Raw genomic sequence first — 15,842 nt, 5'->3', positions numbered from 1 at the left:
GGTGTCTTTCCCTGCTGACCAATGCTGGAGGCCCAGGTCTGTCAGTTCTGTACCTATTCACAGTGGTGGGTTTGTAACAGCTAGTGTGTCTGAAACGCACTGACTACTTACTTGGGGCTGATCAATTCTGAGGCAGTGAACTATCTAAACCACTTGCTAGTACCTCTGACACACCTTTAACCTTACACATACCGCTCCTCCGGCTCCCGCTCCTCATCTATTTAAACATAGAGCTCATGTCCATACTCAGAAGCATATGCACCATATAATAAATCTCCTTTCCCTGCCCTTCACCATTATCATCTCTTCATCTGGCATATAAAGCCGAGTGTGACATGTAGGACCCCAGGAGTTTGGGCCTGGGTTCTAAACTACAGTTTCACTTTCTTCAAGTAAATTCTTACATAGGAACCCAAAAGGCAAAATCAGCATAGGATGAGCACCCACCTAAGTTACATGTGCCTGTATTCATTTAAGTGTGTCCTGGATGGAAACTTAATCCTCCAAGTAACACAGATATTGATGGGGTAGAGGTGCAGTTGGGAGGCAGTTGGCCTTGGCGGCTTGATGAGTGGAAAAGACCTAGCACAGTTCTGCATCACTGTGTGAGGCCCTCACCATATACACAGGAAGACCTCATTGGGTATCAATGGCAAACTCTTGGACCTCAAGCCAAATAAGTCTTCATTCTTTTTCTTGTTTTATGTGGAGTTCATATTCTACCACCAGACTACACTCCCAGCCCTTTTCTTTATAAATTATCACATCTGTGGTACTTGGCTATACAACAGAAAACAGAGTAAGACAGTTGGCATAACAAGCCACCAGAGACTAGAGAACTTAAACAACCCAAATTTTCTGTCTCACAGTTCTGGAGGTTGGAAGTTCACAGGGTGGGCTTCCTTCTGGGTTCCCAAGTGAGACTACTCCTGGCTACTTGTTCTGAATACAGACAATCTTTCTGGCCTATTCATCTTCAGCACCTTCCTTCTTGCTTTCCCTATATTTGAGGGGCAGGGGGTGGGGGGAGGAGGTCTACATCCAAATTCTCTGTTTAAAAGAAAATTGTTACATTGGACTGAGGCTCACTTCAATGACCTCACTTTATCACTTCTATAAAATCCCTTTCTCCAAGTACAGTCTGAGGCACTGAAAATTAGCACTTGAGAGAGAGAGAACACAACTCAACCAATAACAGTATATAATATTCTCTTGATAAAAGTCAAAATGAGCCTCCACTCAATAGGGATAAAAATTGGAAACAGTTGATTAGCAAAAGAGCAATAATCTCATTCCACATCTGCATCTTTTAAATTTTTTGTATTGCTCTAGTTTCAGAGTATCAAGATGATGGTTCTTGCAATCATTTATACAAGGCAAAGGAGTTTCAACAGCTCTAGGTTTAAACTCCAGAACTCTGGAATTGAGCAGACACGGCCACTTCCATCTACACCAAAACAAGCCAACTGGGAGATGCCTTGAACCAATGGGAGATCCAGGTGGATACAAACTTGCACACAGATTTATTTCACAATAACTTCAAATATGTCTAAAATGGAGTATGCATCAAATACTTTGCAAAGCCTAGAAATGCTCCTCACGGGCAGTTAGTAACTTCAGAGAAGCAGCCACACTGAGCATCCCTAACTGCTCACAGGGTGTTCCCAGTGCTGAGCTGCACACTTGCTACTCTGAACTGACTTCCCTTGCACTTTCTTACCTTCCCCTAGAGTTAGAACCAGTTGAAGACTTTCTACAAAGCAAGGTGTAAAATCATGGGTTGGTAGGCTCTTTGTTTCAGTAGCCTCTACTCATTTATTTAATTGTCCAGGTACTGGGACCCCTGAGACACCCAAATCAACCAATATATACATAAAATGTTAAGTGTCTATGACTGATACACATATTAAATAAATAATCTTTAGATTACTTATATCACCTAATACAGCGCATGTCTTCATTTGCATAGATTCTAACACATTCAGTCCATGAAAAGTTCAAGTTTTGCTTTTGGAATGTTCTGGAATTTCCTTTTTCCAATGTTTTCCATCTGGGCTTGATTGAATCCACAAATGAAGAAGGCCCTCTGCATTCTGTTCTGTAGATATAAACACATTCCCTTGGGTGATAACAGATAATTAGCACAGGAGATACACAGGTGCCAAAGATTCTAGATCTTTTTTGTTTTTAAATCAAGCTGGAAGGTGCTTGTTAGAATACAGAAGTAAATGAACAGCAACAGCTAAGACAGGAGCCAACCGCCTCATCTCCAAGTGATTCCTCTGTCATAGGAGGTTTCTGTTTGAAGATTTCACTCTAGAGATGACTATCAATTCAGAAATGGGGGAAGGGAGGAAAGGATGGAAGGAAGGAAAAGAGAGAATGAGGGAAGAGGAAAGGATGAAAGGAAGAGAGAGAATAAGAGAGGGGGAGAAAGGGAGGGAAGAAGGGAAGGAGGGAGGAAGAAAGTTTTTAGATGAACCATATGCAGTACACATCTGTCCTAAACCTACTCCTCCATCTAGAAAAGATTCTTTGAAAATTCTCTCACTAGCAACTATAGTTTTATATTCATATGTTCACTGCCTAATAACTCACAGTTGAGAAAGAACTGTTGATTTCACTTAAAAGACATGCAGATGTTTCCAACCCTCCCTAAATGGCTCTCAATGAACAGTGCACCTATTGTTTAGCAGACTCCAGAATCTGTGCATTTTAAACACTGACAGGTAAGAGCAATCAAAATGAGAAGTTACACACCACAGGGCCACACTCCCACACTGCTGATACACGCTCCAATTTCAGGCAATTGAAGAGGTCAAAAGAACCTAGGATAACTCTCCAATTTGTGTTTATCTTGATTATAAAGTTAAATTCCTCTATTAGTGGAGCCTTTTGTACATGTTCTTTTACAAACTATAACTGTGTCTCTTTTCCTTTTCTTTTCCTTTCTTCTCATCCCTTTTTCTTTTTCTTTTTTTTTTTTTCTGTGTTGAGAAAGGAATTCAGAGCAATGCACAAGACTGGCAAGCATTTTAACATTGAGCTATACCTCCAGCCACCCTTTTCTCCTATTCAACTGGAGCAATTTTTCTTATTCCATTCCCTTCTTCCCCCCTCATCTCTCTCTCTTTGCTGGGTACTCTTCTGTGCTACCACTGTGCCATACTTCCAGCCTATCTGAATCACTTATGTGTTCAGGATGTTAATTCCTTCATTCTTTCTCACTGCAGACACTCTCTTAGCCACACTCTGAATTTTCAACTGAGATATCAAAAGCTTTGCCCTGACAGAGAACTAAGCATTTTGTTGTGATGGAAAGGAAGGAGGGGAAGTACCTACCTGAAAGCTAAAATGCCTTCCTCTCATTCTTCCACCTTAGTACCAAATTCAATAAGCCCAAGGCTCAAAAAAGAAGGAGAAGAGCTGGTCACCTGGGGCTCACACCTGTAATCCTAGCTACTTACCAGGTCTGAGAGCTGAAGATCACAGTTCAAAGCCAGAGTAGAGAGGAAAGTCTGTGAAACTTTTATCTCCAACTAACGATCCAAAAAGCCAGAAGTGGAGCTGTGATTCAAGTGGTAGAACACTAGCCTTGAGCAAAAAGGCTAAGGATCAGTGACCAGGTCCTGAGTTCAAGCCCCAGTACCAGCACAAGACAGAGACAGAGAGACAGAAAAGAAGGACTGGAGGTGGGAGAGGGCCTGGGGTCAATCTCCAGCAGTATAAAAAATAAAACCAGGGTTCTGAGAATGGTAGAGAGTAGCCCATTCCCCTAGTGTCCTTCAAGATATTACAGTGAGAAGTCACCCACCAAGAAGGGATTGGAAAGAACGGGAAAGGATGGGAAACCCTAAAAGGGATGGGAAACCTGGTGTAAAAAAGGCTCCACAAGCAGTTCATGTCTATAATCATTGCTACTTAGGAGGCTAAGAGCTGAGGATCATGGTTCAAAGCCAACCTGGGCAGGCAAGAAAGTCCATGAGACTCTTATCTCCAATAAATTACCAAAGAAGCTGGAAGTAGAGTTGTGGCTCAAGCGATAGAGTCCTAGCTTTGAGCAAAAGGAGCTCTGGGGGTCTGGGAAGGTGGCTCAGTGGTAGAGCATTTGCCTTGCATGCCTGAAGCCCTGGGTTCGATTCCTCAGCACCACATAAGCAAAAAGAAAAAAGCCGGAAGTGGTGCTGTGGCTCAAGTGTAGAGTGCTAGCCTTGAGCTGAAGAGCTGAGGGACAGCGCCCAGGCCCAGAGTTCAGGCCCCACAACCAGACCAAAAAAAAAAAAAAAAAAAAGCAGCTCGGGGACAGCACCCAAGTCCTGAGTTCAAGCCCCAAGACCAGAATAAAAGAAAGAAAAATAGGAAGTGGCACTGTAGCTCAAGTGGTAGAGCACTCGCCTTGAGCTGAAGAGCTGAGGGACAGCGCCCAGGCCCAGAGTTCAAGCCCCACGGCCGACAAAAAAAAAAAAAAAAAAAAAAGAAAGAAAAATAAATAAATAAAATGCTCCCAACTGTAATTCTAACTACTCAGGAGGCTGAGATCTGAGGATTGAGGTTAGACACATCAAAAAGCCAGGTGTGGCAAATGATAGCATGCCAGTCTGGAAAGAAAAAGCTTAGGGAGAGTATAAGGCCTTGAGTTGAAGCCCCAGTACTCGGACATGTACACACACACACACACACACACACACACACACACACACAGGCTCAGCACACACACACACACACAGGCTCAGCACACACACACACACACACACACACACAGAGGCTCAGCAGAGTTCACCTCAGCTTGGCATGGCAGAGGGAGCCTCCCCTACATGCTTCAAGATGTGGAGTATGGACAGAGTCAGCCAGGCCAAGCCCTCCTCTAGCCAGGCAGGACCCAGCTCAAGGCAAATACAGAAAAGCAGCACCTCCTGGAATTCAGGACTAGCAACCCCCCTGGAACCCTGCAGTCTGGCTGTCAGGCAATCTAAATGAGGGTAGGAACAGGAAGCCAAAACTTGGAAAACCTTATTGTGTAAATGCAGTATGGATGGCCATTACAAGACTGAGAAACTGAGGAAGGCCACAGTGTCAGGTAACAGGAAGAGCTCCAAGAGCTCCAGTTAATAATTACTTGTGACAGTGATATTGAGGTTATACCAAAAAAAATCTTTAACCAAAATTCATTTTAATATATTCAGAGATATTTTTTAATGTTGTCTGGGAAAATCAAACCAAATAAAACATGGTCACTGTTGAAGCTGAATGAAAAAGATGTAGGTCTTAAGTCTCTTTCTTTCTCTTTCTTTCTTTCTCTCTTTCTTCCTTTCTTTCTTTCTTAAGTCTGTTTCTACTACAATAACAAAATGTTACAAAGTGGGTAATTTTCAAGAAATAGAAATGTACTGCTCTCAGTTCTGGAGGCTGATATCTGAGCTCAAAGCAGTAGTGCATTCATGATGTGTTGAGGCTCTGTCCTCCCATAGTAATATTCGTGTTCTGGGTCTTCCCATGGTAGAAGACGACAGAAGGGCAAGATGGCCCAGGATGCTTCCTTCAATCTCATTCGCACTTAGGACAGGAGTCCTAAGACTTAACAGAAGCTCTTGATACTACCACACTGGGTAACTGGTTTCAATATACAAATTTTGGAGGACATAAACTTTCAACCATAGTAGGTTCACTACAGCAGTCTAATTTTAAGTATATTGGAAGTTTTAAGTAATAACTTTTCAGGTGGGAGACGGGGAGGAGGGAACACAGTGGTGGCTCATACCTGTAATCCTAGCTACTCAGGAGGCTGAGATCTGAGAATCATTGTGCAAAGCCAGCCTGCGCAAGTAAGTCTGTGAGATGCTTATCTCCAATTAAACACTGAAAAAGCAAAAGTGGAGCTATGGCTCAAGTGCTAATGCACTAGCATTGAATGTGAAAGTTCAGGGACAGTACCCAAGCCCCAGGACCAGTAACAGAAAATAAAAAAATTCAGGGGCTGTTTAGTGCTGCTGCTTCATGGCTGTTCCGGAGGCTGAGATCTACTAAAGATTGTAGTTCAAAGCTAATTGGAGCAGATAAATCCAAGAGACTCTTACCTTCAATTAATCAGCAAAAAGCTGCATATAGAGGCATGCACAAGTGGTAAAGCGTCAAACTGAAAAATCCAAGCAAGAGCATGAGGCCCTAAATTCAAGCCCCACCACTGGCGTGCACATGGGAGTGCACACACACACACACACACACACACATACACACACACAAAGACAGATAGAGAGACAGACAGATGGGGGGGGGGGGGAGTAGCCAATAGTTCTTGTAATCCAGAAAACAGATTTAGTCCCTTCAAGGACTCCCTGTAATCCTAGCTACTCCGGAAGCTGAAGTCTGAGGATTGAAATTCAAAGCCAGCCTTCAGCAAAAAAGAGCTACGCAAGAGTCCAAAGCCTTGAGTTCAAGCCCTATCTAGAAAAGGAAGGTATGTTTATGGACTGGAAGACTCAATACTATAAAGATGTTAATATTGCTCAAAGTCATCCATAGATTCAGTATAATCTGTATCAAAAGCCCATGAACCACCAGGCACCAATGGCTTACACCCATAACCCTAGCTACTCAGGAGGCTGATATCTAAGGACTGAAGTACAAAGCCAGCCTCAATAGAAAAGCCATCCTCTTAACTCCAATTAACCAGCAAAAACCTGAAAGTGAAGCTGTGGCTCAAGTTGTTCAGCATAGCCTTAAGCAAAAAAGGGAAGGGAAAGCTTTCTAGCCCTGAGGTTCAAGCCCTAGTAACTGCATAGGAAAAAAAAGAAATCTCACGAGCCATTTGGTGCCTACTAATACCTGAAATGAGGCTTGAGGGTAACTGAATCTTTATTTTATTTTATTGTTATCTTGAAGTAGTTGTATAAAAAGTGTTCAATTCAACATGTCTTTTATGAGTACAATGCATCTTGATGGATGTCATTATCTTACATAAATTTAACATAAATGGCTCGATGTGCCTATCGGCTACAATATTCCACAGCACAAGTCTACAAGGAGTACAGGCCAAACTGTTTCTGTGATTGAAGTGAAGTGTCCTTTTAGGATAGTGTGGAAACTATTAGAAGGGGAACGCCGGGGCTGAGGCAGCCCTCCCCCACTCTGGGACTGGGCAGCAGCCACATTCTCCTGATAACATCTCACAAGTGACAGAGCACTCACTGGAGCTCATTCCAACACAATTAAAGACAAACACGCGCACTTCCCACAGAAACTTAGACCTTCTAGAGGACAAGCTACTTAGGGGAATTAGGCTACATTTTTCCATAATTATTTCCTTCCCTTTGACTTTTGATTTGTTGTTGTTGTTTTCAGAATTAGAACTTCAAAGAGCACACCCTCAAAAAATCTCACAAATGATGCAAACCACACCAACCCAAAGTGCCTGTTTTCAAAAAGTTTGATGAAAATTCCCAACATTGTCCAACCATTCCTTGGCCACTCTGTTCAGATTATTTCAAACCATTACAGCCCAGACAGTTTTTACAAGTGTGCATACAAGCTGGGCAGTCCCACCCTTGTTTCCAACTTGGCAAGCTTCTCAACAAAACCAAATAAATATATGTTAGGAAAAGGAGACGGTACAAACCCCCAGCTGGTTTGGGTTGTAATTAATGGGATACAGCTCCTCTTCTTACTTAGGTTTTTACTCTATAACTCAAGAAGCTCTCACTAGCCACTAAGCTCTTCACTCTGACACTGTGCTGCAGGGGAACAATGCAAAATCAACAACCTAAAGCAAGGTTTTCTAAACCAGCCCTTTTAGCCAACAGTCTTTTCATGAAATTGCTATTGGCCATGCATCTGGGGATACAACTAATAAAAATACAGACCTAGCTGGCAAAGTCCCCTCTGCCAAAGCCCAGTTCCAAGGCTCCATTGCTTTGAATCTCTTAGCATGTGTGGGGTCCATCTGGTAGTCACAAGGAAGAAAGAAAGAGAAGAAAGAAAGGAAACGAAGGAAAGAAGGAAAAGGAAAGGAAGGAAAGGAAGAAGGAAGGAAGGAAGGAAGGGAGGGAGGGAGGAAGGAAGGGAGGGAGGGAGGGAGGGAAAGAAAGAGAGAAAGAGAAAGAGAAAGAAAGAGAGAAAGAGAAAGAGAGAAGAGAGAAAGAAAGAAAGAAAGAAAGAAAGAAAGAAAGAAAGAAAGAAAGAAAGAAAGAAAGAAAGAAAGAAAGAAAGGAAGGAAGGAAGGAAGGAAGGAAGACAGAAAGAGAGAAAGAGAAAGGGAGGGAAGGAAGGAGGGAGAGAGAGAGAGAGAGAGAGAGAAGGAAGGAAGGAAGGAGGGAAAGGAAGGCAGGAAGGCAGGCAGGAAGGAAGGAAGGAAAGAAGGAAGGAGAAGGAAAGGAAGGGAGGGAAATATGTGATAGTTTCCTTTACACAAAGCAAGAGTCATGGCCAGTGGACCAATACAAAGAAGAACCAGCCCTGGAGAAAGGCCTTTGTCATCTTGGAGGATGGCCATAAACCTTGAGCAGAGATAAAACTTTCCGGTCCTTGAAATACAACCTTGAATTACAGAATTAGAACTCAGCAAACAATTCCAAAGAAGCCTATGATTTCTAGCATTAGGGTGGACAAGCTGAGTCCTGCCCAATAGGAATCCTGCCCAATAGGGATCACAGTCTTCACACCCAGCTCTCATTTTAATGATAATGATGACTCTTCTCATCCCTCACAGCCCCAGGAATGCATTTTAAAAGTGTCAGTTCTTAGGCCACAGAAATGTTTCTAAAGGGGATTAATCTTCCCTCTTGATCCAAGGAGCAGCTTCTAACCCCTGCATATCTCAGAATAAAATATTCCAATAGGAAAGGGTAGCATAAAATCCCATCTCTGTCAGGCTTACAAAGTCCCCGAGGTTAAGTCTAGGCTAAACGTTTTCAAGTAGCAACTAGTGACTTCACTGTAAGTCACATAATAATAGAGAGGGAACACACAAATACTAATTCAATTACTGCTGCACTTTGAATAAACAATAGGAACATGTTTAATAAAAATAGAAATGTCATTTGCATATTGCCTCAAAAATTGGCAGACTGCTGTCACCAAAAACTGCCCTTGCACACTGCAAATTTTGGGGTTTGTGGGTTGTTTTTTGTTTGTTTTGTTTTGGGGGGTTGTATGCAAAATATTAAGCTATTTGTCAGATTTGTAACTACAACTTGTTTAATAATCAGACTGTAGTTTAAGGGCTGGGGCTGTAATTGTGGTAGGAGACTAAGTATGGAATGTGAAAAGTCGTAGGTACAATCTCCAGTGCCACCGAAGGAATATTTTTTAAGTGCAGCTCTGCAGCCTTGTTAACTAGAGCCCCTCTAGATGACAATGAGTGTCCACAGGGTGCAAACTGTCAGAGTAGCATTCTTCTCAAGTGGATAGCAGGGCTCAACTGGATCTCATGATTACATTCTAGAAATGTATAGTTTTTCTTTGCTTGATACCCAACTATAATAAGAAAAATGTGTTGCCTTACTCTTATACATGAACGCTTCTCTGTTTCCGCCAAGTGTTTTTGAACAAGATGTTTCCATTTATGTTCTTCTAGATGGGTCGCTATCCCAACATATTATGATCATCCCTCCAGGGACCTGGGCCAGAAGTATATACTGCACTATCAAAACTAAGAGAAGAGCCGGGGGGTTAGTAGCTCAGGCCTGTAATTCTAGCTACTTTGGAGGCTAAGATCTGAGGATCCCAGTTCAAAGCCAGCCCTAGCAGAAGAGCCCATGAGCCCCTTATCTACCACTAATAAGCAAAAAGTCACAAGTAGAAGAGTGGCTCAATTGGTAGGGCACTAGCCTCGAGTAGAAAAAGCTACAGACACACAAAACAGGAGAGAAGGGACTGCTCCAGCATTCCTTACCTAGAAGTACTGGTGGTCTGAAATTAAACCTATGTTCTTAGGAACCTGTGTCCTTAGGTCAATCTTCCTATTAAAATGTAGAATAAAAACTTATAATTCCTTCTAAACTCACCTTTCGATGTGTTTACATAGTACATAATTTCGGGTATAAACCATTCAAATTGCAGAGGCAACTCTGGCAACAGAAAAGATCTCAAACACCCAGATCTCCAATCCTCATAACTCTATTTTGAATAGGAATTATATCCGTTGGAGTCTCAGTTAACCTGGCAATCAAGAAAGAACTATACAGACCTACTCTTTCCCCTACAGATAGCATTATTTCACTAGAAAAGTAAACCTATCTCCACGGAGGGTTCAAAAGTGAAAGAAAACCACTCTTCAGGGTTTTTTTTTTTTTAAAAAATAGATTTACTTATTTAAACTACACCAAAAATGCAATCGACTTCCTCGATTTTATTACAACCTCGATTTAAGCTGTGGGCTGGTCGTCAACACCCACCTCAAACCCTTCCACAGCCACACCTCCCCCCAACCCCCTCGCGCAACCCACAGGGTTGCCAAGATTTTGTTTTATTTGCGGGGCAATTAACCACCGCGTGGCCGCCAGCAAAAGCAGCGCGCAACCGCACGTCGACGCCACCGGCCAGACCCCCTCCCCCAGCCAATGGCTCTCCAGAGGGCACAGGGGAAGATTCTAGCACAGGAGGACGCTGTGATCGACTCCACCTCTGAAAGAGGAGCACTTACTTCTTCCTGCGCTCTGGGCGGTTAATGCTTTAACGGACACCAATATAAATGCAAACTTCTTCTTCCCAGGTCAAATCAACAGGAATGTTTGACGTAATCAGCATCTGCTTAAACCCAAACTCCCCCACCCCCACCCTCCGGAGGCTGCTCGGCGTCTCTGACTCTCATCCATCCGGCTACCCGAACAGCTGGGCCGGACACCAAGGGAGCGCTTAGCACAGCAGGGTGAGCCGAGCACACCTCTCCCCCCCTGCCCCAGCCCCGAGCCCCGCTTCACCCCCGCTCTCTAATTCTCACCTGCCTGCAGGAATCGGAAGGGGGTACGGATAACCCTTTACCAGCATGGAAACTCTCACACATTTCTGGGACTTAAGTCTCATCTGTCTCTAAATGTCCGGCGCTTCGAGGTCCTCCCTGCGGTCCGACGTGGGCCAGACGCCACGAATGCACTGGGATCTATACAACGAGGATCAGTATCGGCCCTGGGCACCTCCAGAGGTCCCCCTACGTCCCCTCTGAACCCCTTCAACGTTCCTACAATGTTCCTCCTCGCCCCGGATCCGCGCACTGCTAGCCACACAGCTCCCCGCCCCCCTCCCGCCTCCGGAGGCACGGCGTACCCTCGAGGAAACATCTCCAGAAAGCCAGGCCTCTCAGGTCCTGGGGGCCGGGTTGATAGTTGGGCCCCCAAATGCCCAGGAACCCCTACCCCAGTCACAAGGGACGCCCCTTGTACGACCTGGGCCAACAAAACCAACGCAAGCTCTGCGATCTTAAAAGGCTGAGGGGGTTGACGGGGTCCGGAAGCCAGACCTGCGGGCGCCCCCACGGCCTCCTGGGGGCCTCACCCGCCTCCGGCGCCCGCTGGGCCAGAGCCCACCCTGGCACGGGGGGGATGGGGCGCCTCCGGGGCAGACCGAGACTCTGGAGTCCGTGTGCCCTCGAAGGGTAACCTCGAGGAGCAAAGATGCAGTTAGTGTCCCGGAACCCAGGAGTGCCCAGCCGCAGGTCTGGGCTCCGGGCGCTCACTCGCACTGGGAGCTGCACACTCGCTCGCCGGCAACCCTCGGAAAGCCCCGGCCAGGGGCTCCCGCCGCCGCCCGCCCCGGCCTCTGGAAACACTTAGCGGTCCCCAGAGCGCGGCTTATTGGAACCAGCCCCAGGCGGCCAGGGGCACGGGCCGGGGCGCAGGGCCCAGACTGGCGCCGAGCGCGGAGGGGATGGCCCAGCCCCGCGCCCCTCGCTCCTCACTCAGGAGCCAGCCCGGGCGCCAGCGCGGCGGCCCGGGGCCAAGTGACGGAGAAAAGGATGAGCCCGCAGCCTGCTCCGCGGCGGGCGCGCGCGGTCTTACCTGAGCTCCACGGCACCGAGAGCAGGAGCGCGGCGGCCGCCCAGACGGCCGAGGCGCACGGCGGCGCCCGCCGCGGCAGCGCCGAGCCCCGGGCCATGCTGCCGGCCGGGGGGCGGGGGGGGGGGGGGAGCAGCCGGTCGCCCGGCGCGCTCGGCCTTCGGGTTTGGGGCTGGGGCGCGGGGCCAGGCGCCTCCACCCCTTTTCGGCCGCTTCTGTGTCTTTCTCCCACCACCGGGCTTCACAAGCTGGTCTCCCTTAAGGACCTCGTCGCTGTCCCTTCTCCCGGCTGGGATGCGCGCCGACCGGCTCCGGCCACGGCCCAGGATGGCTGCGGAGACTCCGGGGCGCGGGCTCGGGCGTCCCGCCGGCCGCCGGGACGAGAGCGGGGGGCGGACCGCGGGCGGGCGCGCAGGAGGCAGGGTCCGGGACTCACCCGCCCCAACGGGCAGAACGAGGCCGGCACCGGCGCCCCCTGCCGGTGGCACTCGCGGGCGGCGGCGGGCTGGGTACACGGGAAGCGGGGATCCCGGGGACCGCCTTGCGTCCAGGGAGTCGCCTTCGGTGCGCGCACTCCAGCCTGCACCGGACGGCCCTGGGTCACCAAATTAGCGCCTCGGGTCACCCAAATAGGACTTGGCCTAGGCTACCCACGCTGCAAAGGCGCCTGGCTCAGTTATCACCCACCTTCTGGGAACTGAAACACTGGGGATCTGGGGTCATAAGTCAAAAAGAAACTCAAGGCCACATGCCACTCAGCCATTCCCTATCCGGGAGAATTAGAAAGACCTACCCGGTCCTAGCAATCCTCAGCGTCCGAGGAAGAGGAAAAGTGTGGGTTTGGCAAAGGAAACGTTCAAGCAAATAAACTGGCCGCCGCCACTCCTGGCGTCCTGCCAAGGCCGGTGGGGACAAGCACGCTTGTCCAAAACGTTCAGAAAGTGATGAGAATAAAACCGTGTGGAGGCAGCCCTCGGGAGATGCTATCCGAAGCCACCACGGCTTTAGGTTGACTGTTAAAAGCCAATTGTGTCATTTTACCCATTAAAGGCAGAACGCTATTTGTTCTCTATAGAGCCTCAGAACATGCAGAAGTAATTTGCTTCACTTGTAAAAAGACATTTTGAACGCAATTCAAATAGCATATTTTCTTGCTTATTCTTGGTTTTTTTTGCTTTAGCACATGCAAAGGTCTGGATCTGGAAGGCCCCATCCTCTTGTTTGGAGCTGAGGAATTTTCTTTGTTTTTCTTCTCTTGGCGAATGGATTTGGATTCTCCTTGCCTCTAGGTTGTTTGTTTTGCAGGGTTTATCTTTTAACCGATTACCAGGCAGTTTGTTTAGTGTTATTGCCAGAGAACTATTCCCTGTTAATTGAAGTAAATGAGGGACAGCCCCAGCCTAGAAAAGCCCCCCCCCTTAGCTCGCCAAAGATGTCCCTCAAAGCCTCAGATGTGTTTTGCTGTGTGGCTAAGCCAGTCCTGATCCCCACCACTGTTCAAATTAGTCGGGCCTGGAGCTGTTTCTGCCTAATTTGTCTGTAAGAACATCTCACACATTCATTCCTAACTCCGATTAGAAGATACATTGTATCTGGCCAAGGGGATGCTTGGCCAGGGGCAGAATGAACAAAGACACACGGTCCCTCCTAGCAGCGTGGTAAATCATTTTGCCATAGCTCTGATCACTGTCCTTCTGGCCACTCCGGTGTGGACTGCTCTCCAGGGCAATATTTAAAGTCTATCTGGTGTTTGAGGTTTTCTTCCTCTTGCTTTCCCTTGGGAGCCCTTAAGGAAACTTTTAGAGTAAATAAGGGTTTAAGAGTTTTGGTCTGGAAGCTGGGTACCAGTGGCTCGTGTCTATAATAATTGTAGCTACTCCGGAGGCTGAGATCTAAGAATCATGTTTGGGGCCAGCCCACGAAGACAAATCTGTGAGATTCCAGTTAACCAGTGAAAAACCAGAACTAGAGACATGGCTCAAATGGTAGAGTGCCAGCTGTGAGTAAAAAAATATGAGGCCCTGAGTTCAAGCCCCATTACCAGCATACACACACACAAAAAAGTTAGTCTTGAAGCACTTAGTTCAAGACTTTGTTCTGGGAAGTGGCGCTGTGGCTCAAGCGGTAGAGCACTTGCCTTGAGCTGAAGAGCTGAGGGACGGCGCCCAGGCCCAGAGTTCAAGCCCCATGACAGAAAAAAAAAAAAAAAGACTTTGTTCTGATGTATTAAAAACCTTTTATAGAGTGCAGAGAAGGGTCCTTGGATCTCTGTGTTGGAAAGTTGGTCCCTCAGCCAGACTCTATCTCAAGCCCTTGGAGGTTAGGCCACCCATCTCATTCCACACAGCTTGAGGTTATAGTTAGAATCATTTAACTAATCAACTGTGTGCCCTTCAGGAAAATAACCCAGTCATGCTTCTGCCCCTATCTCCAAACAACCTTCATATGACTGAATCCCCACAAGGTGCAAAGGTATCTGTGTGTGTGTGTGAATGTGTGTGTGTGAATAAGTGGGAGGGTATACTGGGGCTTAAACTCAGTGCGTGGGCACTATTGCTTACCTTTTTCACCCAGGGCTGTTGTTTTACCATTTAAGCCATAGTTGAACTTCTGGCTAGCTTTTTGGAGATGAGTCTAATGTGACAGTGATACTCAAAAGACACCATGTTGGAAATGAAGTTTACAACTTGGGCGGGGGGAGAAGAATGGGGAAGGGAGTTCTGGGGGAGGGAAAGCAGTAGAAAATGAGGAGTGGCTGACACTGTTTGAAAAGAAATGTGCTTATTACCTTATTATGTAACCCCTCTGTACATCAGTTTTACAATAAACAAATAAACAAAAAAGAGTCTAATAGACTTTTCTGCCTGGGCTGCCTTCTAACACAATTTTTTTCTACTTCCTTTTTTAATATATTTTTTTATTGTAAAGGTACAGTACAGAGGGGTTACAGTTACATGAGCAAGCTAATGAGTCCATTTCCTATTGAGCATTGTCAAACCACAATCTTTAGTCCTCTTGGAATTACAGCTGTGAGCCACTAACTCCCAGCTTTCATTTTTTAATGTATTTACTTATTTATGCATTTATTTATTTATAGTACTAGGCAGTGACCCCGGGGCATTATACATGTTATGCAAATGCTGTGCCACTGAACCATACCCAATCCTGGACCAAAGTCTTTTTTTTTTTTTTGGTCTGTCATGGGGCCTGAACTTGGCCTGGGCGCTGTCCCTGAGCTCTTCAGCTGTAGACTAGCACTCTACCACTTGAGCCTCAGCCCCATTTCCGGCTTTTTCTGCTTATGTGGTGCTGAGGAATCGAACCCAGGGCCTCATGCATGCAAGGCAAGCACTCTACCACTGAGCCACCTTCCCAGCCCCCATGGACCAAAGTCTTTAAGTAACAACATACATTTTTGTGCACAGCTTCTCAGATGTGGTCAGAAATATAGGCACTATTGAACATAATTCTTCTTTTTTTGGAGGGGGGATCCAGTCGTGGGACCTGAACTCTGGGCCTGGGCGCTGTCCCTCAGCTCTTCAGCTCAAGGCTAGTGCTCTACCACTTGAGCCACAGCACCACTTCTGGCTTTTTTCTTTTTTTTGCTTATGTGGTGCTGAGGAATCGAACCCATGCATGCAAGGCAAGCACTCTACCACTGAGCCATCTTTCCCAGCCTGCACATAATTCTTTAAAGCACATAATTCTTTAAAGCTTTAATTAATCATTATCATCATTATCATTATTGGAACTCAATGTTGGGGGCACAGTCCCTGAGCTTTTTTGCTCAACATTAGTGCTCTACCACTTGAGCCACAGTTCTAGTTTCAGTACTTCGGTAGTTTTGGGAGATAAGAA

The 15,842-nt window shown here is 46.5% G+C and overlaps 1 protein-coding gene across 1 annotated transcript in view; it reads right to left on the bottom strand.

Moving 5' to 3' along the window:
- Positions 1-12,348, bottom strand: part of Ror2 (receptor tyrosine kinase like orphan receptor 2) — a 210,839-nt gene extending 198,491 nt beyond the window's left edge. The window contains exon 1 of the mRNA XM_070033324.1: positions 11,988-12,348. Within this exon, the coding sequence (XP_069889425.1) occupies positions 11,988-12,084 (97 nt within the window). The 5' untranslated portion in view covers positions 12,085-12,348. The remainder of the gene's footprint in view (positions 1-11,987) is intronic.
- Positions 12,349-15,842: the final 3,494 nt, after the last annotated feature.

This window comes from Dipodomys merriami, unplaced genomic scaffold (assembly GCF_024711535.1).
Source record: "Dipodomys merriami isolate MVZ:Mamm:240054 unplaced genomic scaffold, mDipMer1.0.p SCAF_22, whole genome shotgun sequence".
In the NCBI taxonomy this organism is placed as follows: domain Eukaryota; kingdom Metazoa; phylum Chordata; class Mammalia; order Rodentia; family Heteromyidae; genus Dipodomys; species Dipodomys merriami.
The sequence above is the reverse complement of the archived record's forward strand: the minus strand, read 5'-3'. Positions and strand labels throughout refer to the sequence as shown.